The 26,127-nt window shown below is 38.9% G+C and overlaps 4 protein-coding genes across 7 annotated transcripts in view; 2 read left to right on the forward strand and 2 right to left on the reverse strand.

The window, feature by feature from the left end:
• Positions 1-19,398, reverse strand: part of LOC129768931 (uncharacterized) — a 130,369-nt gene extending 110,971 nt beyond the window's left edge. The window contains exon 1 of one of the 3 annotated variants that reach the window (XR_008741769.1): positions 19,287-19,398. The gene's annotated coding sequence lies outside the window, so the exon portion shown is untranslated. Of the gene's footprint in view, positions 1-18,852; positions 19,197-19,286 lie in introns of those variants that run through there. The other 2 variants (XR_008741768.1, XM_055770883.1) reach the window with 2 other exon arrangements.
• On the reverse strand, positions 729-1,896 carry LOC129768917 (SAGA-associated factor 11 homolog). 2 transcript variants are annotated; one of them, XM_055770871.1, is made up of 3 exons: positions 1,674-1,896; positions 1,238-1,613; positions 729-1,181 (listed from the first exon to the last, which is right to left on the reverse strand). In XM_055770871.1, the coding sequence occupies exons 2-3, from the start codon at positions 1,596-1,598 to the stop codon at positions 1,000-1,002; spliced, it is 543 nt and encodes a 180-aa protein (XP_055626846.1). In that variant the 5' UTR covers positions 1,599-1,613; positions 1,674-1,896; the 3' UTR covers positions 729-999. The 2 variants fall into 2 exon arrangements, with proteins under 2 accessions (XP_055626846.1, XP_055626837.1); XM_055770862.1 differs by having other exon boundaries at positions 1,774-1,842.
• A 1,743-nt stretch (positions 19,399-21,141) lies between the features above and the next one.
• On the forward strand, positions 21,142-23,724 carry LOC129761170 (uncharacterized). The gene has a single exon (XM_055758883.1). The coding sequence runs from the start codon at positions 21,142-21,144 to the stop codon at positions 23,722-23,724; it is 2,583 nt and encodes an 860-aa protein (XP_055614858.1).
• Positions 23,725-23,783: 59 nt separating this feature from the next.
• LOC129761171 (uncharacterized) lies at positions 23,784-25,853 on the forward strand. The gene has a single exon (XM_055758884.1). The coding sequence runs from the start codon at positions 23,784-23,786 to the stop codon at positions 25,851-25,853; it is 2,070 nt and encodes a 689-aa protein (XP_055614859.1).
• Positions 25,854-26,127: the final 274 nt, after the last annotated feature.

A 26,127-nucleotide genomic window follows, 5' to 3' on the forward strand; every position in this document is an offset into this window, starting at 1 on the left:
TAACATATAACTTGCATTTCAGCTGTTCGGAATTTGAGTCAGTGACATATTTTTTAGTTTTTCACGTTTTTCACCATGAAAATTTCTTTGTAAATCATTCTCATTGTAGTCAAATGACAGTCTCTATTGTATCCAAAAATTTCAGTAACGAGACATTATTTAATGGCCAACAAAGCTTAAATGTTCAAAATTTGTGACAAAACGGTACATGGTTTTCTTGTAAGATGAGGATTTTTTACATCAGATATCCAAAAATCATAGGTGTGATTTTTATCGTTTTTGAGGTATGATTTTTCAAAGTAATTTAAATAAATTTTCCCCCTTTTTTCCAAAAATGACTTTGATTACGAAAACGAGATCGTTTTCTCTGCAAGTATATTATTTTTCCAAAAAAAAAAAGATTAATTGGCTTTAATTTGATATAAAGGTCATATGAATCGGTCCAGTGGTTCAAAAGTTATGATGTTTAAAAAAATAGCATTTTCACTGTTCGGAATTTGAGACATAAGTGTTCCGAATATAAGGCAGTGACAAAAATGGTGTTCGGAATTTGAAAATGTGATTAAATATATTTTTAGTTTTTCACCATGTATATGTATTTGTAAATAAATTTTCTTCTAGTCAACTGAAAAAGAAGGCTCTATTGCATCAAAAAATCAAATTAAGTTCGCCAAAAAGTACCATTTTGAGAAATGAGACACTGTTTAATGGCTATCAAAGCTTAAGTGTTCGGAATTTGAGACAAAACGTTAATTATTTTACTAAACACATGCGGAATAAACACTTTTTAACAATCTAATATTATTGTGTAAGTTATATTCTCATTTGGATATAGTTGAGTTTCCCAATTTATCTCAGAAACAATCAGAGCAGAGCGATATTTCACGAAGGGATGCATTATCATTTCCAAATTAGCTTATCATTATTTCTTGCATTCGTCAAATGTGTTATTACTAGATCTTAGTCTTTGTTTCCAGGGATTCACCATGTTTTCCATCTTCATGAAGATTTTCCATTTTTCTTACTTCCGTTGGTCCTTACAGGCGCAATTTTCTTCTTCCGCTTTTCCCCAGACCAGTCTGCATCGTCCTCATCATCCTCATCTGCGCCAAAATAATTTCCACCGTCTCTCGTGTTTGCTATTCGTCTACTTGCAATACGTGAAGAATTTCGTCCCATTCCTGAAACCAAATTGACAGTTATTTGTACACGAGACAAAAAAACACATTTCGTGTACCCATGCATTTTTCGAGATGAGGAGCAAACCGAGACGCTGCTACTATTCGATTGCAGTTGGGGCAGCTACAATCGATTGCTTTTTTACTGTTGGAAAACCCAAAAACGTCCATGTCGGGTAAGTCTACAATCGTGTAAGGTTCACAATCCTCCGGTTGGCCCTCGATGGCCGCGTTGGTACCTGTTTTCAATGCATGATGCATTTCAAAGACTACGCCTAAAATTGCTTCATCTATTAGTGAATCTAGCAAATAATTCGCTGCCTTCTCTCGCGTATCGGGATCCTTCATATAATTATGAAACTCAGCCAACAGTTCAGTTTCATCCGCATATTCGGAGTGTATTGAATCACTTTCACTCATGATTAAATGAATTTTCTATCAAACAGAAATCAGTTATTCTATTTGCAGCCCTATCACGGCAGTGGAACTTCATACAAATCACTCGTCGAAAAGTGTCTCCTTTTTCACCGCTTGTTTACATCGACGAATATATTTTTTTCCACTATGTTTCGTAGGAGAGTGTATGCATACTTACAGCACAGCAGTGGAACTCCATACAATTCACTAACTAAAAAGTGTCCACATTTTCATCGTTTGTTTACGTGAAGAATATAATTTTTTCAGGAACACTTGATTTGAAAGTGTATGGATTTCTAGCTGTCTTGACGCAAGGTCTTTAATGAAGAATGAGAAGATGGGAAGGTTCATATAAACATGTTTATAATTACATAAGTTTATTCAAATATTAATATTTATTTAACTATTCAGTGCATTTTTATCAAAATTTGAAAGAGAAATTAAAAAAGGAATGTGTTTTGACGTAGGACTACGTCTTTCATTTCTATACCGGGGTGTAAAATCAAAGTTTCGAAAACGAAAGCGTTACGCCGGAGACCGAGATTTTGAGCGTTAATAGCTCCTAAACAACTGAACGAAATGGTATAATAAACACTTCATTCGAAAGATAAAATGTCTACGCGTTATATACTTGTTACTTTTTGATCCAAAAACTTGTTTCAATAGTCTTAAAATTGCTTTCAAAACAGGCTATTGAAATCACCAATCGGTATATAAGCGAGCGGCGCTCGGAAATCCACTCAGTTCTAATTGAACAGCGATTGGAGCATGTTGTCGCTGTTGCGGTGAAGCTCTTTATTTATCATGAAAGCGCGGATGAACGGTGTCACCAAGAGCCTGTTTGTGCACCCTAGGCCAGAAGGGAATCTATCAGGAGGAGAGTGATGCCACAAACGGTTCCCTGGGAAGACATCGCTACACACACATACACGCGCGGCTATTAACAGGTGGTTATCGAGTTGGCATTAACCACTGGTGGGCTTCCAGTATCGAGGAAAATGTGGAAATATCTAATCGTTACTGAAAATAATCTGCCAGTTCCTTTGGGAATTTTCAAAATATATTCATGTGAAAGAGTTTAATTGAATGTTTTCTATCCATGTAACACTTTGACCAAATACATTTGGTTTTGTGGTTTTTCAATCAATCGCAATTAACAGGATAGCTTCAGAAGATTATTCTTCCCCATCAGTAGGATATTTCCGTATCCAATATTGTATGCGCCCGCAATCGATTATTGCTCAGTCGCCGAAAGTTCCGAGCTCAGAGAGTTCATTCCCCTCTAGTTTGCCTTCCAAATTGCCATCGTAAACCACACCTTCTCTCGATTCAATCACACACAAAAAGCATACTTAAGCGATATTCTGGTGGTGAGACACATTCATTTTTCGTGAGGACATCGACAAGACAACATCGTTGCCTAACGTGCTGAAGGAGGTGGACGGCGAAGGATCGACACATACACGCGCAGAACTCTTTCCGTTAGGATGCCATTCAGCATCGAGAAAGTTCCGGAAAGATCTAATCATTGCTGGAAAATAATCTGCCAGTTCCTTTGGGAATTTTCAAAATATATTCATGTGAAAGAGTTTAATTGAATGTTTTCTATCCATGTTACACTGTGACCAAATATGTTTCAATCAAGTGCTATTAACAGGTGGTTATCGAGTTGGCATTAACCACTGGTGGGCTTCCAGTATCGAGGAAAATTTGGAAATAACTAATCGTTACTGAAAATAATCTGCCAGTTCCTTTGGGAATTTTCAAAATATATTCATGGGAAAGAGTTTAATTGAATGTTTTCTATCCATGTAACACTGTGACCAAATATGTTTCAATCAAGTGCTATTAAAGGGTGGTTATCGAGTTGGCATTAACCACTGGTGGGCTTCCAGTATCGAGGAAAATGTGGAAATATCTAATCGTTACTGAAAATAATCTGCCAGTTCCTTTGGGAATTTTCAAAATATATTCATGTGAAAGAGTTTAATTGAATGTTTTCTATCCATGTAACACTTTGACCAAATACATTTGGTTTTGTGGTTTTTCAATCAATCGCAATTAACAGGATAGCTTCAGAAGATTATTCTTCCCCATCAGTAGGATATTTCCGTATCCAATATTGTAGGCGCCCGCAATCGATTATTGCTCAGTCGCCGAAAGTTCCGAGCTCAGAGAGTTCATTCCCCTCTAGTTTGCCTTCCAAATTGCCATCGTAAACCACACCTTCTCTCGATTCAATCACACACAAAAAGCATACTTAAGCGATATTCTGGTGGTGAGACACATTCATTTTTCGTGAGGACATCGACAAGACAACATCGTTGCCTAACGTGCTGGAGGAGGTGGACGGCGAAGGATCGACACATACACGCGCAGAACTCTTTCCGTTAGGATGCCATTCAGCATCGAGAAAGTTCCGGAAAGATCTAATCATTGCTGGAAAACAATCTGCCAGTTCCTTTGGGAATTTTCAAAATATATTCATGTGAAAGAGTTTAATTGAATGTTTTCTATCCATGTTACACTATGACCAAATATGTTTCAATCAAGTGCTATTAACAGGTGGTTATCGAGTTGGCATTAACCACTGGTGGGCTTCCAGTATCGAGGAAAATGTGGAAATATCTAATCGTTACTGAAAATAATCTGCCAGTTCCTTTGGGAATTTTCAAAATATATTCATGTGAAAGAGTTTAATTGAATGTTTTCTATCCATGTAACACTGTGACCAAATACATTAGGTTTTGTGGTTTTTCAATCAATCGCAATCAACAGGATAGCTTCTGAAGATTATTCTTCCCCATCAGTAGGATATTTCCGTATCCAATATTGGATGCATAAAACCTTGTGCCTCCAACGTAACGCTCTCGTTTTCGAAGTTCTACAAATATTCATCCATTCAGAATGAATTCAGATTCAACTTCATACAAATGATCTCTAAATCAACGATAGTCCTACGTCACCCTTGCGGTTATACCATAGATATAACCCACTTCCTGTTTTTTCTATATTTTTCTGAGATGGTTATTAAAAATCCATGGTTACCTTTGCTTTATTTTACATACCAAACGAATTGAAAATTCCCTGTTATTTGTGTGATATGCTATACATTACGATCCCACAGTCTTTATAAGGTTTAAATTGATGAACATTGGTAGCAATCCCATTTCCCAATACATTTGTTCTGTCCATTTGTGTGCTTTCCCGATCAGAGCTGTCAATAACGAGCAACGAAGGGGGAATCGTAAGTTTTAAAGTCTCCGGGAACAAAGGGAAAGAACAAAAATGAAGGGGAATATTTGACTAGAGTATAAACAGTGGATCTCGCTGAGGCAAACTTTCATTCTTCGTGGGGACACCGACTGAACAACATCGTTGCTGGGCGAGCTGGCAGAGAGGGATCGAATGCCTTCCTCAAGGCAATGGGTGTGGAGGAGTAATGTTATGAATAAAGTAAAGTTTTGCAAGGGCCTTTTCGAAGGTTACAGACGAATGAACTGAAGAAGTTTAAAGAAGTTAAAGAAGGAAGAAGGAAGGTAAACTTTCAGTATCGTTCTGTATTCAAAGCAATGAACATCGCTTGTTCTTCCTTTTTCTACGACATCACATTCCTTCGTTTAGGATTGAGCTGAGGACGCGACAAAATTACTCACGCGCTGATGTCTCTGGCATTGCAATCATTACATCATACTGACGCCATTGCATTAAGGTTTCGAGCTACACAATTGTGTGGGGAATCAACAAGCTTGACTATCGTCGGCTCACCAAGAAAATAAATGTTCTGGAATTTTGGTCCCGCATTACGGCAGCAAAACTCTCTTCACAAAGAATGAGAGTTAAGCTAGTGCAAATTATGCAGCCGTGATGATGAATATAAACAAAGAGGGGAGATAGTCGGAGGGAAATATTTGTGCTAGGGTAATTAGTAATGAATATCTGCTAAGGCAAATATTCAATCTTTTTCCAAGCAGTTAACATTGTGCCTAAAAGTGCGATTCCACTGGCAATTCTAAATAATATTGAAAAAAATATTTCAGGGCGATCATACCATTCTACTTAACAGTTATTTATAAAATTTCACAACATTATAAATAGTATCCGAAGTTATAAACAAGCGACTTATATAAAATAACAGCTTAGTTCTACGTCAACAATGCGGCCGTATCTTGGACACAACCTCCTATAATTTTTTTTCACTTTTTCCCAAAAATGACTTTTATCAAGAACTCATAACTTTTGAACCACTAAGCCGATTCAGATGATCGATCCATCAAATTGATGTTAATTAGCTAGTCTTTTTTGGAAAAATATCAAACTTGCAAGAAATTTGCATTTTGTTTTCGTAATTCTTGATTGTATCCGTTTTTATAGTTTACATGGTTTCGGGACCAACGGCGCTATATTTTTCTATATTTTTTCTTGAAAACTGAGGATTTTTTTACACATTTACATTTTTTACTCATAAAAAATTTTTTTTTTTTTTTTTGAGTTATAATTTTTTAAAGTTGACCGATAGTTCGGAATATTTATTTCTTTCCATTTTTCCTATTCTCAAAAATTCATAACATTTGAACTGCTAGAGCGATTCAGATGATCGATATATTAAATTAAAGCCTAGAATTTTTTGGAAAAATATTGCTCTTGCGAAAAAAAATAATTTCGTTTTCGTGATTCATAATTGTGTCTGTTTTTTTATAGATAAAAAAAATATTTTATTGCAAGTGTGAAACTATTGACTTAAATTAAGTATGTCGATTATCTGAATCGGTTCAGTAGATCAAAAGTTATGAATTTTTGAAAAACGTTATTTTTGGAAAAAAGGAGTAAAATGATTTTTTGAACCATCGGATAAATTTGAAAAATCATAATTTAAAAACGAAGAACACATTTTTGGATATGTTATCTAAAAAATTCTCAGCTTTCGAGAAAAAATATAAAAAAATATAGCGCCCTTGAATGAAACTATAAAGAACAATTACGAACAATAACTAAGAAAACAAAATTATTTTTTTTTGTGAGTATACTATTTTTTCAAAAAAAGTTGATGGGTCACAGGACTGTGATTGTGTGTAGTAATTGCATTTAAATTGAGTTTTTCATTGTTCAAAATCTGTATTTTTTTCTCTTTTGATACATCAAACGGATGCCCTGGAAAAACGTATCCTGTATGTACTTGTATCATCTAAGTGGGTTAGATGACATGACGTGGTAGAATTCTGTACCACATTCTGTTCAAATCTTGTTCAATCTGATTTACGTGGGTATACTCTTTCGATCTACTAAATCAGCAGCCATTTAAATTCATTTATTGCTTTTTCACATAACCAAACAACAAACTCGATATTATGACATCCTGGACCACAATTACACAAATTTTTAGTAGTGAGACCTACACGATAAAAACATGAATTGGGCACAAATTGATTGAACAACATACAATATAATATAAAATTAATGCCTATTATAGGCAAATGGAGAATAATTCATTTTACGCCCGAATTTAGGCAAAAAGATTGCTCGTTGCGTCGGGGAGGAAGCGAGTGGATAGTGCAATCGGAAGAAAACATACCCAATTAAATCGTTAAATTGTTAACTTTTTTTACTAAATCCACTGTTCATGTTTCAAGCAAAAAAAAATCGGGATAAATTTCCTGTCTAATGATATATAACACAACATATGTCGCAATAACCATTTTGAGTAACATGCGTTTGAAAACTCTTAATAAATCGTTACATTTATCGTAGAGTGACCCCCTATATAGAAATCAAAGACATAGCCCTATGTCAAAAACTAGCTAACTGGCCAATTTGATATGTCGATCATCTGAATCGGTTTAGTAGTTCAAAAGATATGAATTTTTGAAAAACGTTATTTTTGGAAAAAGGGGAAAAACTAGATTTTCGAACCACTCTAAAATGGAATGGGATCTTATATTTAACGATAAGGAACAAAAATACCAATTTACATGAAAATCTGAGAACGACTATGTCGGTTTGGCATAGAATATATATATATATATATATATATATATATATATATATATATATATATATATATATATATATATATATATATATATATATATATATATATACTACAAAAAAATATAGTTTGGTGTTAATTTCCCCGGCAACTAAAAAGCTGATTACTAGAAACCAATTAACGTTTCATTACCTTGTAAATTCTAGATACAATATCAACAGAGGGTATTTAAAAAAATAAAAATGGCTTTTTACGGGGTGTGTTCGAAGAAAGGAAATTTATTCAGAAATAATATTTTTATGTTGTTTTGAAGCGCACATACATTATTTAGTCGTATAATTATTGTATCATTAAATTTATTCCGATGAGAATGCTTTAAAATATTTCAACTGATGCTCTTACACCATTTTAATTTTTTATTAAATGTTCAGTATCTAAGGCTAAGCTCCATTCGTAAATTACACATTTGTCATCATTGGTGGAATACGACCATAAATGTTGTCATGAATAGCACAGCAAGTTATGATTACAATACATATGGGTTTATTTCGATAATGCAAATATTAACGACATTACACATAAACCGATAAAAATGCATTATAATATTTGTCCACAGCTTTTAAGCGTCTATATGTATATTTTATTCAATTTTCAGTTCGTAATTTCTATCCCATTCGCGTGTTTATCATGATGATGCTAACATTAATAACATTTTATATGTACCTCCCACCTTATATATGATGTCTCCCACCCTTCTAGAGACATCTTAACATTATGTTCAATTTTTAGAGCGTAAATCATCTGTCAATTTTTTCACTGTTTACTTTTTCTTGCCACAAATTGTTGCCACTTTTTTCTCTCAAGTTCCACTTCTCTTCTCTGCTTACAGATTTCTACTACGAGGTGTTTAAGGTGAAGGTGGAAGCTAGCCACAAATGGCTGCCACAATGGCGCTCATTTCTTTCATCTCCCTCCCTCACCTCTCGCCCGAAAATCAATAATTTTGCGAAACAGTGTGAAGAAAATGATCGTTTTCGCACACTTCCCATCAAGTAATATCAACCAAACTCTAATCGATTACTCACAAGATATTAAATTTTCATCTGCTTTCGCACCGTATAGTGAAGAACGTCGGAAAACTCGAGCAAGTGCTCTGAAAGTTATATTTTCGTTTTTCAATCTTCTGCAATGGTTTTGTTTGTATTGGTGGAAGCATCGTTATTTTTGACGTAGGACTACGTCTTTCATTTCTATACCGGGGTGTAAAATCAAAGTTTCGAAAACGAAAGCGATACGCCGGAGACCGAGATTTTGAGCGTTAATAGCTCCTAAACAACTGAACGAAATGGTATGATAAATACTTCATTCGAAAGATAAAATGTCTACGCGTTATATACTTGTTACTTTTTGATCCAAAAACTTGTTTCAATAGTCTTAAAATTGCTTTCAAAACAGGCTATTGAAATCACCAATCGGTATATAAGCGAGCGGCGCTCGGAAATCCACTCAGTTCTAATTGAACAGCGATTGGAGCATGTTGTCGCTGTTGCGGTGAAGCTCTTTATTTATCATGAAAGCGCGGATGAACGGTGTCACCAAGAGCCTGTTTGTGCACCCTAGGCCAGAAGGGAATCTATCAGGAGGAGAGTGATGCCACAAACGGTTCCCTGGGAAGACATCGCTACACACACATACACGCGCGGCTATTAACAGGTGGTTATCGAGTTGGCATTAACCACTGGTGGGCTTCCAGTATCGAAGAAAATGTGGAAATATCTAATCGTTACTGAAAATAATCTGCCAGTTCCTCTGGGAATTTTCAAAATATATTCATGTGAATGAGTTTAATTGAATGTTTTCTATCCATGTTACACTGTGACCAAATATGTTTCAATCAAGTGCTATTAACAGGTGGTTATCGAGTTGGCATTAACCACTGGTGGGCTTCCAGTATCGAGGAAAATGTGGAAATATCTAATCGTTACTGAAAATAATCTGCCAGTTCCTTTGGGAATTTTCAAAATATATTCATGTGAATGAATTTAATTGAATGTTTTCTATCCATGTAACACTGTGACCAAATATGTTTCAATCAAGTGCTATTAACAGGTGGTTATCGAGTTGGCATTAACCACTGGTGGGCTTCCAGTATCGAGGAAAATGTGGAAATATCTAATCGTTACTGAATATAATCTGCCAGTTCCTTTGGGAATTTTCAAAATATATTCATGTGAAAGAGTTTAATTGAATGTTTTCTATCCATGTTACACTGTGACCAAATATGTTTCAATCAAGTGCTATTAACAGGTGGTTATCGAGTTGGCATTAACCACTGGTGGGCTTCCAGTATCGAGGAAAATGTGGAAATATCTAATCGTTACTGAAAATAATCTGCCAGTTCCTTTGGGAATTTTCAAAATATATTCATGTGAAAGAGTTTAATTGAATGTTTTCTATCCATGTAACACTGTGACCAAATACATTTGGTTTTGTGGTTTTTCAATCAATCGCAATTAACAGGATAGCTTCAGAAGATTATTCTTCCCCATCAGTAGGATGATATCTCGGCTTATGTCCAATCACTACAACCTAATCGCGCATCTCTATCGCATTGGGCTCGCAGCAAACAATCTTTGTGATTGTGGCGATGGCTACCACGACATCGAGCATGTTGTCTGGTCGTGTATCCGGTTCCATGCTGCTCGCTCTCAGCTCTCTAGAGCACTGAGAGCACAAGGCAGACAATCGGAGATCCCCGTCCGGGATATCTTAGGTAGCCGTGAACCTGATCTTCTGCTTCATCTATACCTGTTCCTCAGAAACGCCGATGTCAACGTTTAATGATGTTTCCTTCGTTGTGTCCCCGTTTCATATCCCTCCTATCCGATCGATAAACTTTTACTTAGTCGCGGCAATACATACACACACTCTTTACAGACACACGGGCCAAAGGTTGTGCAGTCCACTGATCATTCAACAAAAGCCAAAGGTTGTACCGCTCATGACAACTCTACACGAACTGATGATTGCGCCGGCTAGTGACCATTCTATCCTGGATTCCTCGAGTCGAGAAAGACGCACCACGCTAGATATGAGGTACAGACTAGGGGGGCGTTGCTGATTAATGGTCAGCTGCATCCCAATAGGAAGTATCCCGTGTCGGGCACACGTACAGAGCATTGGAGACAGCAACATCCCAATTACGAAAACACTTGTAATACTAACCTCGAGCCAACCGCGAGTAATCGGTTACATATTACTAACATAGATAATAAGAAAAATTGTCAAAGTATTGAACTCCCGGCCCCGTGAGGCTAACGCCATATGAGCCTTTATAAAAATATATATTTTGGAAAAAAAAAATAAAAATCAGTAGGATATTTCCGTATCCAATATTGTATGCGCCCGCAATCGATTATTGCTCAGTCGCCGAAAGTTCCGAGCTCAGAGAGTTCATTCCCCTCTAGTTTGCCTTCCAAATTGCCATTGTAAACCACACCTTCTCTCGATTCAATCACACACAAAAAGCATACTTAAGCGATATTCTGGTGGTGAGACACATTAATTTTTCGTGAGGACATCGACAAGACAACATCGTTGCCTAACGTGCTGGAGGAGGTGGACGGCGAAGGATCGACACATACACGCGCAGAAATCTTTCCGTTAGGATGCCATTCAGCATCGAGAAAGTTCCGGAAAGATCTAATCATTGCTGGAAAATAATCTGCCAGTTCCTTTGGGAATTTTCAAAATATATTCATGTGAAAGAGTTTAATTGAATGTTTTCTATCCATGTAACACTGTGACCAAATATGTTTTAATCAAGTGCTGTTAACAGGTGGTTATCGAGTTGGTATTAACCACTGGTGGGCTTCCAGTATCGAGGAAAATGTGGAAATAACTAATCGTTACTGAAAATAATCTGCCAGTTCCTCTGGGAATTTCCAAAATATATTCATGTGAAAGAGTTTAATTGAATGTTTTCTATCCATGTAACACTGTGACCAAATATGTTTCAATCAAGTGCTATTAACAGGTGGTTATCGAGTTGGCATTAACCACTGGTGGGCTTCCAGTATCGAGGAAAATGTGGAAATATCTAATCGTTACTGAAAATAATCTGCCAGTTCCTTTGGGAATTTTCAAAATATATTCATGTGAATGAATTTAATTGAATGTTTTCTATCCATGTAACACTGTGACCAAATATGTTTTAATCAAGTGCTATTAACAGGTGGTTATCGAGTTGGCATTAACCACTGGTGGGCTTCCAGTATCGAGGAAAATTTGGAAATAACTAATCGTTACTGAAAATAATCTGCCAGTTCCTTTGGGAATTTTCAAAATATATTCATGGGAAAGAGTTTAATTGAATGTTTTCTATCCATGTAACACTGTGACCAAATATGTTTCAATCAAGTGCTATTAAAGGGTGGTTATCGAGTTGGCATTAACCACTGGTGGGCTTCCAGTATCGAGGAAAATGTGGAAATATCTAATCGTTACTGAAAATAATCTGCCAGTTCCTTTGGGAATTTTCAAAATATATTCATGTGAAAGAGTTTAATTGAATGTTTTCTATCCATGTAACACTGTGACCAAATACATTTGGTTTTGTGGTTTTTCAATCAATCGCAATCAACAGGATAGCTTCTGAAGATTATTCTTCCCCATCAGTAGGATATTTCCGTATCCAATATTGGATTCATAAAACCGTGTGCCTCCAACGTAACGCTCTCGTTTTCGAAGTTCTCCAAATATTCATTCATTCAGAATGAATTCAGATTCAACTTCATACAAATGATCTCTAAATCAACGATAGTCCTACGTCACCCTTGCGGTTATACCATAGATATAACCCACTTCCTGTTTTTCGACACTGATGCCAAACAACATCATCGAAACAGCTATAAAAACCACTCAATAAAATGTTATTCCGGAGTCATAGCGTCTCATGCCATGAAAATCAATAGAATAAAATTGTGTTGATATCAATACAATTATTATTTTTACGTTTAATGGGTCTATAATGTAAGTTTTAGCAACTTTAACATTGGGTAAGAAAATTGTATTGCAGAGCTCGGAACACTGCCACGGCTGCCTATGCTTTCAAAAACAGTAAACGGAAAAGTATTAAATTCAATATAAATGCCTCGGCCAACGAAGAGAAGGGTTAAGGCTTTCCAACGTGAATATGTAAAAACAATACGATCAACGAAGAAAAATATTAAGGAATTATCAACATCGAGTAACTATGCGGAAGACCTTGTTAATACCAAAAGAGCCCCAATTCGCATGTGTTATAAATTTGCTCATGTTACGCTCGCGTATAATCAGAATCATATGCAAATGCACCTTCTATATATATTTATATTTGCAATTGTTCATCGGAACATATCGTTCATACATTTTACTTTAGTATTGAATTGTTATTTGTTTTTTTTTTCAAATGTATTCAAAGACTCGTGTCAATGAAGCGCCACACAGTCTGATAATTGAATTGATCTATTTACGTGTGCTTTGCTCTTCTCTCACAAACACTATTACATCATTTTTGACGTAGGACTACGTCTAACCGGAAGATATAGGGGGTGAAATGGAAATCTAGGCACTGAACAAGTAGGAAAAAATGCAAGATTTGGAACGCTTATAACTCGAGCATTTCTCAATAGATCGCAAAGGTTTTTGCAACAATTGATAGGAAATATATCTACGCATCTATCATAACGAATAACATTTCATTTTTCTTGAGATAAATAATTGAATAATTGTGAAATATCGAGCATTGTCCAAATGCACTATGTGCCCATTTTTGATTGGTCCATTTTGTGCTCCTCAAATCGTACCGACCAAAACGGGCAACCAGAGCAGCAGCGAAATAGAATGAAGCACGATTGGAAAGGAAAAAGAAAAAAAATGAGGGAAACATTGGTCGCAGTCTGACACATGCGTAATTCTCGAGCCAGCCAGTCAGCTTAAAAATCCCCGCTCCGCTGCCGTAACGATCATTCTTTGTGTGGACACCGACTGGACAACATCGTTGCTGGACGAGCTGGACGGCGAGGGATCGAGTGCCTTTCTCAAGGCAAGAGAGCGGAGGTGGTAGCGTAGAGTAGTAGAGTAGAGTAGAGTTTTCAAAGGGCCTTTCTCAAGGCTAGAGACGAATGAACTGCAAAAGTTTAAAGTCTCTATAATACAAGACCTTCCTTCCTTCCTTCCGTAACGATTATTCTCATCCAAACCGTACACCACATCGGTTCGCATCACAACACATCAACAAACCAACCCAAACAGCCATGTCTGGACATGGTAAAGGAGGAAAAGTGAAGGGAAAGGCAAAATCCCGCTCGAACGGTGTTGATCTGGAGTTCCCCGCAAGGGTAGCTAGGCCGAGCGCGTTAGTACCAGTGCACCAGTCCACCTAGCCGGCGTTATATAGTTTCGGCCGCCGAAGTGATCGAGTTAGCTGGCAAAGCTGCTCGCGACGATAAGAAAACCCGCATTCGGAACAGAACACATTCGGTTCGGTGGACATCAAGACAACAGACAGTTGCAGCGAGTGACGAGTGGCAAACGCAATCGCAAAACGGCATCAGGTAGCAGAAGAAAAAAGTTTGTTCTTTATACAAACTGCTTTGGTGGCATATCCAGAACAAGGCGGCATCGAGGGCGTTCGAAATGGTTTTTTTCAAAACCACGAGTACTAAGTTTTCTAAATTGGAACCATTCCATAAAACAAGGCGCTTTTCAGGGCCATTAAACCTTCCAAAAAAGAGTTTAGGAAATACAGTTCAATGCTTTCTAAAACAATATCCAAAAAAAATAATAACACACAAATTGATTTTTTCATAATTTGTTTGCCAGGATATAATGAGTATGTGAATTTGGCAGTTTTTCTGAGCTTATTGATAGTTGGGGACTTTCCTGATTATTCAATTTTCACCAATTCTTAAATTGTATCCAGATTGAAAGTACAGTAATTTACAATTAGTTCGACATTTAGCTAATTGGACGGACATGTAATGCGACTTATTTAGTTGGACATTTTTGTAAACATAGAGATCCAAATTATGACCCCACATTGAAAGTCGACACTGTACCACTGTCATCGCAAATGTTCAATTACAGGTTAAAATTACCTCCAATCCGACACTGAGTGGTGGTAATGCGACGTGCAATTGAATGTTATTTACTATAAAATATGTCATAAGCTGGATGGGAAGGAATTTTCCAACTGTGAAAGCTGTGGCGAGTGGCAAATGCAATCGCTAAACAGAAAGGTTTAGCCGAACAAGATGGGGATATCGAGTGATAACAAAACAATAAACTCTTTAGATTGAAGATAATTTTGTGATCCTGAAAACGACCCTTTTTAGCCTGCATGTGAATCCAACGAGCGAAAAAATCGTAATGAATGTATTTTTTTGCCATCGCTCCCTTTTAACGCTCATTCGTTCGTCTCGTTGGACTCGCCCCTTTGGCTGAGTCTACCGATTTGTCTCTATCCTGTGAGTGTGTACCGCTAGAGTACAAAACGCGCGCTGATGACCACCTATGCATTTAAAGAGACGAATGAACTTTCAGAGTTTAAAGTCTCTTTAATTCAATACCGTTACCGTTACCTATGCATTCCCTTTTCTTTTTGTGGACACCGACTGGACAACATCGTTGCTGGACGAGCTGGACGGCGAGGGATCGAGTGCCTTTCTCAAGGCGGGAGGGTGGAGGTGTTAGCGCTGGAGTAGAATAGAGTACAGTTTTCAAAGAGTCTTTCTCAAGGCTAGAGACGAATGAACTGTAAAAGTTTAAAGTCTCTATAATACAATACCTTCCTTCCTTCCTTACCTATGCATTCCCTATCACAGCCATCTTTTTGATTGTACGATATGTGCATACGCCAAAAGTTGCCCGGCGTTGATAAGTACAAAGGTTTCAGAAAAAATCAAAAATCAACTAAAAGATAGTGAGAAAAAAATAAAACAATATATTTAAAATATATATTAAACAATAGCTGTCCCCTTTGTATAGTCCTACGTCACTCCGGTTATGTCCCCGACATTACCCACCCGTCTTTTACACGAGGGTTTACCTATACTACTACAATGGCTAGCTTCCACCTTCACCTTAATGAAGGATGAAAGGTAAGAATGTTTATGTTTATATATGATTTATTGTACGATTTAATTGAATGCATAGAAGATGTCAACAAAACTGGAGTTAAGGCTGATTTAGACGATGCCAGTCAGCGCTCTAGTTGAAATATCCAGTGAATAGAGAACAGACACTTTCAAGTTAGAGGCCAATTACTTGTTCGACACTGGTACAAGTAACTTGAACAGAGTGTCTGTTCTCTGTTCACTGGATACTTCAACTAGAGCGCTGACTGGCATCGTCTAAATCAGCCTTTAAGCACCTTTTTAATAGCTGATTTAAAGGCTGATTTAGACGATGCCAGTCAGCGCAGTATCGAACAAGTAATTGGCCTATAACTTGTACAGAGTGTCTGTTCTCTATTCACTGGATACTTCAACTAGAGCGCTGACTGGCATCATCTAAATCAGCATTTACACATTGACCAGTAATTGGCGCCAGTTACTTGAACGTCAACGGCACGCCATATTTAGATCACCAGTTGACTGGTGCTGTGCGTTTATACACATTTTCAGCAACTGGACAGCTTGGCTGTCACTTTATCCTCGATGACGAATGACAGTGGCGACGTCTGGTGGCGATAACCATTTTGGGAGGCAAATTAATCTTTATCGGTTTTGTAGGCCCGGAGGCAGCTTTAAATTGTCAAAATTTGAATGAAAAATTTTACTTCTTGTTAATTTACTAATTAAAACATGTCGTATTGAACCTTCATCAGCTGTTTTTATATAAATTTCCTGATATTTCCATGATTTCATTGTCTATTATTGTTGGATACAAGTTATGGAAACTGTTATTATACTTCGATCAACCCCCCGATGTAACACAATTTTGCGGCATGGGCCCAAATTCATACATTTGATCAAACCCACCAATACAAGAAATTTGAAAATACTATACAAAGAAAGAAAAGGACAAGGGAAACAATATAGGGCTATTGAAAAAGTATTGAAACCTTTGAAAAATAGTTATTAGGAGAAAAGATCAGGGACAGTTGGATAGCAGTTCTGAAAAGAACACCCATCACCAAGAAAGAAGATTGAGAATTAAAAAGATGGGTGGGTAATGTCGGGGACATAACCAGAGTGACGTAGGACTATACAAAGGGGACAGCTTTTGTTAAATATATATTTTAAATATATTGTTTTATTTTCTTCACCTACGTGAATACCTACCTATCTACCTGAAAAATGGATTAGTTTACTGTTTACTCTTTATGAATATGTTGATGGTTCTGAAAAGAACCTTTGGTGTTGTGTTTTTGTTATCACTCGATATTCCCATCTTGTTCGGCTAAACCTTCCTGTTTAGCGATTTGTTGTCACTCGCCACAGCTTTCACAGTTGGAAAATTTCTTCCCATCCAGCTTGTGACATATTTTACAGTAAATTACATTCAATGGCACGTCGCATTACCACCACTCAGTGCCGGATTGGAGGTAATTTTAACCTGTAATTGAACATTTGCGATGACAGTGGTACAGTGTCGACTTTCAATGTGGGGTCATAATTTGGATCTCTATGTTTACAAAAATGTCCAACTAAATAAGTCACATTACATGTCCGTCCAATTAGCTAAATGTCGAACTAATTGTAGATTACTGTACTTTAAATCTGGAAACAATCTAAGAATTGGTGAAAATTGAATAATCAGGAAAGTCCCCAACTATCAATAAGCTCAGAACAACTGCCAAATTCACATACTCATCAAATCCTGGCAAACAAATTATGAAAACATCAATTTGTGTTTTATTATTATTTTGGATAATGTTTTAGAAAGCATTGAACTTTATTTCCTAAACTCTTTTTTGGAAGGTTTAATGGCCCTGAAAAGCGCCTTGTTTTATGGAATGGTTCCAATTTAGAAAACTTAGTACTCGTGGTTTTGAAAAAAACCATTTCGAATGCCCTCGATGCCGCCTTGTTCTGGATTTGCCGCCAAAGCAGTTTGTATAAAGAACAAACTTTTTTCTTCTGCTACCTGATGCCGTTTTGCGATTGCGTTTGCCACTCGCCACTCGCTGCAACTGCCTGTTGTTGTCTTGATGTCCACCGAACCGAATGTGTTCTGTTCCGAATGCAGGTTTTCTTATAGTCGCGAGCAGCTTTGCCAGCTAACTCGATCACTTCGGCGGCCGAAGCTATATAACGCCGGCTAGGTGGACTGATACACTGGTACTAACGCGCTCGGCCTAGCTACCCTTGCGGGGAACTCCAGATCAACACGAGCGGGAACTCCAGATCAAGGTTCGAGCGGGATTTTGCCTTTCCCTTCACTTTTCCTCCTTTGCCATAACCAACCATGGCTGCTTGTGTTGGTTTGTTGATGTGAGGTGATGCGAAACGATGTGGTGTACGGTTCGGATGAGAATGATCGTTACGGCAGCGGAGCGGGGATTTTTAAGCTGACTGGCTGGCTCGAGAATTACGCATGTGTGAGACTGCGACCGATGTTTCGTTCATTTTTTTCTTTTTCCTTTCCAATCGTGCTTCATTCTATTTCGCTGCTGCTCTGGTTGCCCGTTTTGGTCGGTACGATTTGAGGAGCACAAAATGGACCAATCAAAAATGGGCACATAGTGTATTTGGACAATGCTTGATATTTCACAATTATTCAATTATTTATCTCAAGAAAAATGAAATGTTATTCGTTATGATAGATGCGTAGATATATTTCCTATCAATTGATGCAAAAACCTTTGCGATCTATTGAGAAATGCTCGAGTTATAAGCGTTCCAAATCTTGCATTTTTTCCTACTTGTTCAGTGCCTAGATTTCCATTTCACCCCCTATATCTTCCGGTTAGACGTAGTCCTACGTCAAAATATTACTATGTTATACCAAATTGTTGTAAATAAATTGTGAAATTGTAGACATTGTGAGATAGTAGTGAGAATAAATTAAATTGTGTAATTGGATTTTCAATTAACCGAGTGTTGCACAAAATTGATTTCCAAACCCGAGAGAAGCAACCAAGGAAAGAACCACCCGGAGGGCAAGGGCCCATATTCCAAGGAAACATTGGTCCTTCGAACCGGATCCATAAAATAAGGTTTTTGGAATCAACAAAATCGCCATCGAACAATTTTGTGCAACTACAACATCGCCATCACTACTCACCGCCATCGTTACGGCTGGAAGGAAACAATTATTCATCGCCATCATAACACCAAACCTCACAATAGTCAACAATTCACATCGGAGGATAATCCATACACCGCAAGGAAATTCGCGACACATCATAGTGGACAAATCAATCGGGCTATCTCAGCATCACTATCACGAAATGGAACATCATTGATCACAACAAACACTCATCAAAACACCGGGTGCAATTCCTGGTTCTCCAGGTAAACAACACATAGTTTATGTCCAGCCGCGGCTGGACTTAATTCTGTTATCTACACCATTTGTTTATTTACAATCGATTCCAATGGAGAAACATAAATACGGCAAGACGGAATTCACACATCTACCACCAAAGGCACTAGCGATCAATGAACTCACTGGAATTCGAGGACCAAAACACGGATTGAAAAAACACATTTGCTTACACTGTGGCTTTACATCACAAAACCTTTTCATCGGCTTCAATTCCTGGTTTGTCCAGGTAAATACACTTAAAATATATGTCCAGCCGCTGCTGAGACATTTTGGCGAAATCTACACCAAATGTTTTGTTTACATTGCACCATCTGAGGAACAACACCTACACAACGGAAGGCTCCATCATTTGTTTACCGGATTATATCGCACAATTTGTCATCACTGGACCAAAGGGCGAAATTAGTACTAGGGTAACACGGGGTGAGTTGGACATATGGGGTGATTTGGACCACCCCTTTATCTCAAAAAGCACCGCTCAACTTGGATTTTTTATAATGTCATTTTCTTTCATTATTGAACCGTGTGTAACTAACGTAAAAAAACTTTGGTAAAATTCGACAGGTGGAAGGAAACGGTAGCATGAACAAAACAAGCACTTTGATTGTCAAAAAATGTGAGCTTTCCGATCGTGGTTTTAAGGTTTTTCCCGCAAATTAAACAAACTTTTCGTGTATTTTACAGTAAAGTTCTGTTCGCCTACAGAAGAGGAACAATTTGATGCAGCGAAACTGTCAGTTTGATAACAATAAATGGAATTAATTGGATTTCAATTTTTGCATGTTGTGTGGGGTGACATGGACATGTTTCTGTGGGGTGAATTGGTCCTCCAGGTTTGAGGCTTTTTTTTTATCTAATTGATTCCAGATGTCACGGAATTACAAAAAGAGGATGGGCAGACGATGTTGGAAGAAGGAGGAGCTTGGAAGAGCAAATCAGGCCATCAAGGACGGATTTTTTTTGACCAACAACGAAAGTGTTTGAAAATGCTCGAACAACAGTGAAAAGATTCATGCAGAATTCGAGATGGTCTCAATCCAATTTTTCTGGTCTGGAATCTGGCCAAGACACCTGGTATCGATCCCAAAACACTGTTACTGATTGTAACATTATCCCAAAATACTTAACATAAACATAAGTATGTTTTTTTCGATGAAACACACACTGGACCAAATCACCCCACAGACGGTCCAAATCACCCCGCATCAAATTTTAATGTCCAAAAATCACCTCTTTTATTTTATGATATATTTTTTAGTTTGAAGCTTGATATAATGATTAAACATTATTGATTGAGAGAAAACAAGTGTGGCACAGTATACAATGTGACATTTTTGATTTAGACCGTATTGGTTTGGAAATATTAGGCGATTTGCTTAGGTGGTCCAAATTCCCCCCTTTTCCCCTACACCGATCAATCGCACCGCACACGATCACCGCTTACCGCTGAAATCACGGCACATCGGATTACTTTTTCCGTTAAGGTCAGTTCGCACAGTATATGTCCAGCCGAAGCTGGAGTTATTTTGTTTATTACACCCACTGTTTTCCTCGCACATTTGTATTGGTTTCATTATTTCGTGGAACGTGTAACCAAGGGGCTCGCATATTGGCAAATAATATATTACACGCTTTACAATTGAGGAGCAGCAGATGTGATTCCGATGTTCAGCCGGCACACTGTTATTGGACATTAGTACGAGAAATTATTTCATAGGTCAGTTGTTCAGTATATGCCCAGCCGTGGCTGGTGTTTTTATGATCACTACATAAAAATTACGATCTCTCAAACTATGTATATCTGGACTGGCGAGCATTAAAACTACATTATTTTGAGACTGAGCATAACATTTGAGACAAACCCAAGACAATTCGGAATAGCACTAGCGTATGCAATAGGGAAGGCTAAACGCTTCGTTTTGTGTAGGTCAGTTATACTATTGTGTATGTCTAGTTGAAGCTAGGCACCCAGCGGATCACTACAATAAATTATATTTCATACCCTGCGAAACAAATTTGGGAATCATGGCACCGGTTACGAGGAACACTTCACTTAAGGCGCTCGTAACGAAGTTTAAGGCTCTACGAGGAATGTTTGATGATATTTATCGTTTCGTCGACATGATGGGTGATGACACTACAGCGACTGAAGCGACCGTACGCTTGGAGAAATTGGACGAGTTGTGGGAACAAATCAACGAAGCCTCAATGGACATCGAGATGCACGACGACTACGAGGAGGACGACGATACCTATTCCAGAGAACGATCTGAATTCGGCGATCGGTACTATAGGGCGAAGGCGTTGCTTCTCGAAAAGGTCAAGGAGCCAGAGGAAAAATTGAACCTATCCATTACTAACCAACAACCAACCCATGAGCACGTTCGACTCCCACAAATCAAGCTGCAAACCTTTGATGGCAGCATTGATGAGTGGTTGAGTTTTAGGGATCTGTATATGTCGTTAATCCATTGCAAAACAGATTTACCCGAGGTAGAAAAATTCCACTATCTGAAGGGGTGCTTAGTAGGAGAGGCTAGGTCATTGATAGATTCCCTTGCCATTACAAAGGCGAACTATCAGATAGCGTGGGATGCGGTGATGAAGCGATATAACGACAGCAAGATGCTGAAGCGTAGACAGGTGCAGGCTCTTTTCAATCTACCTAGTGTTTCAAGGGAATCGGTGGGAGAATTGCAGTCATTGTTAGAATCTTTCGATCGTATCCTCCAAACGCTGGATCAGTTGATTCAGCCAGCCGATTACAAAGATTTGCTATTGCTAGTCTTATTATGCTCGCGTTTGGATTCAACTACTCGCAGAAGTTGGGAAGAACATTCTACAGCAAGGGAGCAGGACACGGTGAAGGATTTGACGGACTTCCTACACAAGAGAATCAGGGTGCTTTGCTCACTACCAACCAAATCCATCGGAGCCAAATTGGATTATGCTTCCTCATCCAAAAGAAAGCTGCCTTCGACAAAGATGAGCCATAGTGCAACGTCAAATGGACAATGTGTAGCTTGTCCAGGGAATCACTTATTGTATCAATGTCCAAAATTCAATTCAATGTCAGTGTCATCACGTGATAAGCTGCTTCGTTCACTGTCTTTATGTCGTAATTGCTTCCGACGTGGACATCAAGCAGCTGACTGTAATTCGCGATACGTGTGCAGGAATTGCAAGGCGAAACATCATACCTTAGCGTGTTTTCGACCAGAGGGAGTACAACCAACCAAGCGTGCACCGGAGATAAGGGTTTCCTCACCTGGTAATAGCAAAGGACAGCTTACGATTCCGGTAGATTGCCCAGCAAGCACATCGACTACCACCCCTGTCTCGTCAAATATGGCATCCAAAAGTACATCCTCGGTGTTACTGGCAACAGCGGTAGTTCTTGTTGAAGACGATCATGGGCTTGCGTACCCTGCAAGGGCTCTACTTGATTCTGGATCAGAGTGTAATTTCATGTCGGAAAGTTTTTCACAATTCTTGAGGATCAAACGAAATCGGGCAGAGGTGGCCGTATCAGGTGTCGGGCAGGTCAATACGAGAGTAAGGCATACAGTGAATGCGATGGTCAGATCCAGAGTGGGTGGCTATAAATGTGTATTGGAGTTCTTATTGCTTCCTAAAATCACTGGAAATTTACCATCTATCAGTATCGACACAACAAAATGGAAAATACCACAGGGTGTAAAATTAGCCGATCCAGCGTTCGATACCTCAAATTCCGTTGACTTGATCCTGGGTATCCAGCACTTTTTCACATTCTTCAAACCAGGGAGAGAAATCCATCTAGGGGATGGTCTTCCCAAATTATCGGAATCGGTGTTTGGATGGGTAGTGGCTGGGACCGTGACCGCATCTAGCCTTTCATCGTACCATTGCAACGTTGCGTCTACGGTGAATTTGGAGGAATTGTTGGCAAGGTTTTGGTCTTGTGAGGAAGTCGACACTGCAAATAATTATTCTCCGGAGGAAGCTCGCTGTGAAGAACAGTTTATTCGTTCTGTTAGAAGAGGTTCGGACGGAAGATATAAGGTCTCTCTTCCGAAGAACGAAGATGTCATTGAGAAAATGGGTGAGTCAAGAGACATTGCACTACGACGATTCCAAGGATTGGAACGCAGACTTCTGAAGGATCCAGAACTGCGTTACCAATATATTCAATTTATGGGAGACTACCTGCGCCTCGGGCACATGCGCAAGGTACGCGTAACTCAAGAGGATTCGGTCAAACGATGTTACCTCCCCTACCATCCAGTTTTGAAAGACAGTAGTACGACAACAAAACTAAGAGTGGTGTTTGATGCTTCATGTAAGATATCTAGCGGAATTTCCCTGAACGACTCATTATTGGCAGGGCCGGTAATTCAAGAAGATCTTCGTTCAATCATCCTACGTTGTCGCACAAGACAGATAATGATTGTAGCGGACGTTGAGAAGATGTTTCGTCAAATTAAGATGGACGAAGATGATATTCCCCTACAGAGCATCCTATGGCGAACCAACACTGCAGAAGAGATTGAAACGTTCGAGTTGTCCACGGTAACATACGGAACAAAACCGGCACCATTTTGGCAACAAGGACACTTAAGTTATTAGCAACAGATGAGCAAGTCAATTATCCACAAGCAGCTGAGCCATTGATTAACGATGTGTATATGGATGATGTTTTGACCGGTACAAATGGCGTGAATGAAGCAATAGAGCTGAGGGTTCAACTTGATTCATTGATGAGAAGCGGAGGATTCAGGTTACGGAAATGGGTTTCTAACTGCAAGGAGGTATTACAAGATGTACCGGAGGAGGATTTAGGTTTGGGAAGACAAGGTCAAGTAGAACTCGATCCAGATCCAGCAGTGAGAACATTGGGATTGACATGGTTGCCGAAAACTGATGTTCTGAAGCTACAGTTCTCAATACCAGAGATACATCCAAACGATAAATGGTCAAAACGAAAGGTTCTATCAATTATTGCAGGACTGTTCGATCCGCTAGGGCTGGTCGAAGCAGTCATCACTGTAGGAAAACTTTTCATGCAACGACTGTGGAAATTTGAAGATGAAAGGGGAAGGAAATTGGATTGGGATGACCCAATTCCCACAAGTGCAAGCAAAGATTGGCAAGAATTCCATAGACAACTTCCTATTTTGAATAGCATAACTATTGAACGTTGTGTTTTGGTCCCTAATCCAATCATCATTCAGCTTCACGTCTTCTCAGATGCTTCGGAGAAGGCATATGGTGCCTGTGCATACCTAAAAAGTTGCAATTCTCATGGCGCAACTAAAATAATATTGCTTTCGTCGAAATCAAAGGTAGCACCGTTGAAAACTCAATCCATTCCACGAATAGAATTGTGTGGAGCGTTGCTAGCAACGCAGTTATCGGAACAGATTCTAGCAGCTGTCAAACTTAGCCCAGCGGTATACTACTGGACTGACTCAACGTGCGTTTTACAGTGGATAAGGGCAACTCCGTCTACATGGACAACTTTTGTAGCCAACCGAGTAGCGAAAATCCAACAGATTGCTGAAAATCGTCCTTGGAATCATGTTCCTGGATGCCAAAACCCCGCCGATCTCATTTCAAGAGGTGTACTTCCCGAAGGCATAATCAGCAACAATCTATGGTGGGAAGGACCACCTTGGTTATCGAAAGAGCAACAGCACTGGCCAGATCAACCTGTCCCAGCAGACACCACAGAAGCAGCAGGAGAATTTCGCCGATCAGCAGCTAATTACGCCACTGTGCAGCAAGATGGATTTACGGTTTGGTATCTCAGCAAGTTTTCGACGTTTACTGATCTGATCAGACGTACCGCTTACTGGCTCCGATTGCTGGAATTTTTGAGACAGCACAGGAGAGGCGAATTATCACAAGATTTTCTTAATACTACGGAATTGACTGATGCGGAGTATGCTATAATACGATGCGTGCAGAAGGAAGAGTTTGAAAGAGAGTGGAAGGCATTATCCAAGGGTGAAACTGTTGCCAAGGGCTCCAAAATTCGTTGGTTTAATCCAACACTATCTCCAGAAAATTTAATTCGAGTGGGGGATCGATTAGAGTATTCGTCAGAACCTTTTAGGAAGAAACATCCAATTGTTCTCCCAGCTCGGCATCCTCTTACTAAGATGATCTTCGAGCACTACCACAAGCAATTGCTGCATGCAGGTCCCCAGTTACTTTTAGCAACAGTGAGACAGCGGTATTGGCCTTTAGGAGGACGCAATTTAGCCCGCGAGGTGTACCACAATTGCAATCGTTATGCTCGTTTGAAACCGAAGCAAATTCAGCAATTCATGGCAGATTTACCAGCAGCGCGTGTTAACGTGGCGAGACCCTTTCTTAAGACTGGTGTCGATTACTTTGGTCCTATTTTAATTCGCCATGCACCACGTCGACCTGCCTCTAAGGCATATGTAGCCGTATTTGTCTGTATGTGCACAAAGGCGGTACACCTAGAAATAGTAACTGACCTTTCCACTGAACGCTTTATCCAGGCTTTGCGCAGATTTATCGGAAGAAGGGGGAAATGTTCGGATATTTTTTCGGACAATGGTACCAATTTCGTTGGAGCCCACAACCAACTAAAGGATTTATCCAAGTTTCTCAAAAATGAAGAGTATAGAGAGAAAATAACCAGAGAATGCGCCAACGAAGGAATACAGTGGCACTTCAATCCGCCTAGCGCCCCACATTTTGGAGGTTTGTGGGAGGCACGGTGAAAGTTGTAGGCGATACGGTGTTGTCCTTCGAGGATATGAGCACGTTGCTAGTTCAGGTTGAAAGTTGTATGAACTCGAGACCTTTGATCTCAATGTCCGATGACCCAAATGAACTAGAGCCTCTCACTCCAGGACATATTTTAATAGGAACGAGTATGCATCAACTACCGGGAATGAATGTCAGCGAGATTCCTATGAACCGACTCAAACAATGGCAAGCCACCCAGAGGATATTGCAGTGTTTCTGGAAGAGATGGAGATCGGAGTATTTGAC

Source organism: Toxorhynchites rutilus, chromosome 1 (assembly GCF_029784135.1).
Source record: "Toxorhynchites rutilus septentrionalis strain SRP chromosome 1, ASM2978413v1, whole genome shotgun sequence".
NCBI classification, from domain to species: Eukaryota; Metazoa; Arthropoda; class Insecta; order Diptera; family Culicidae; genus Toxorhynchites; species Toxorhynchites rutilus.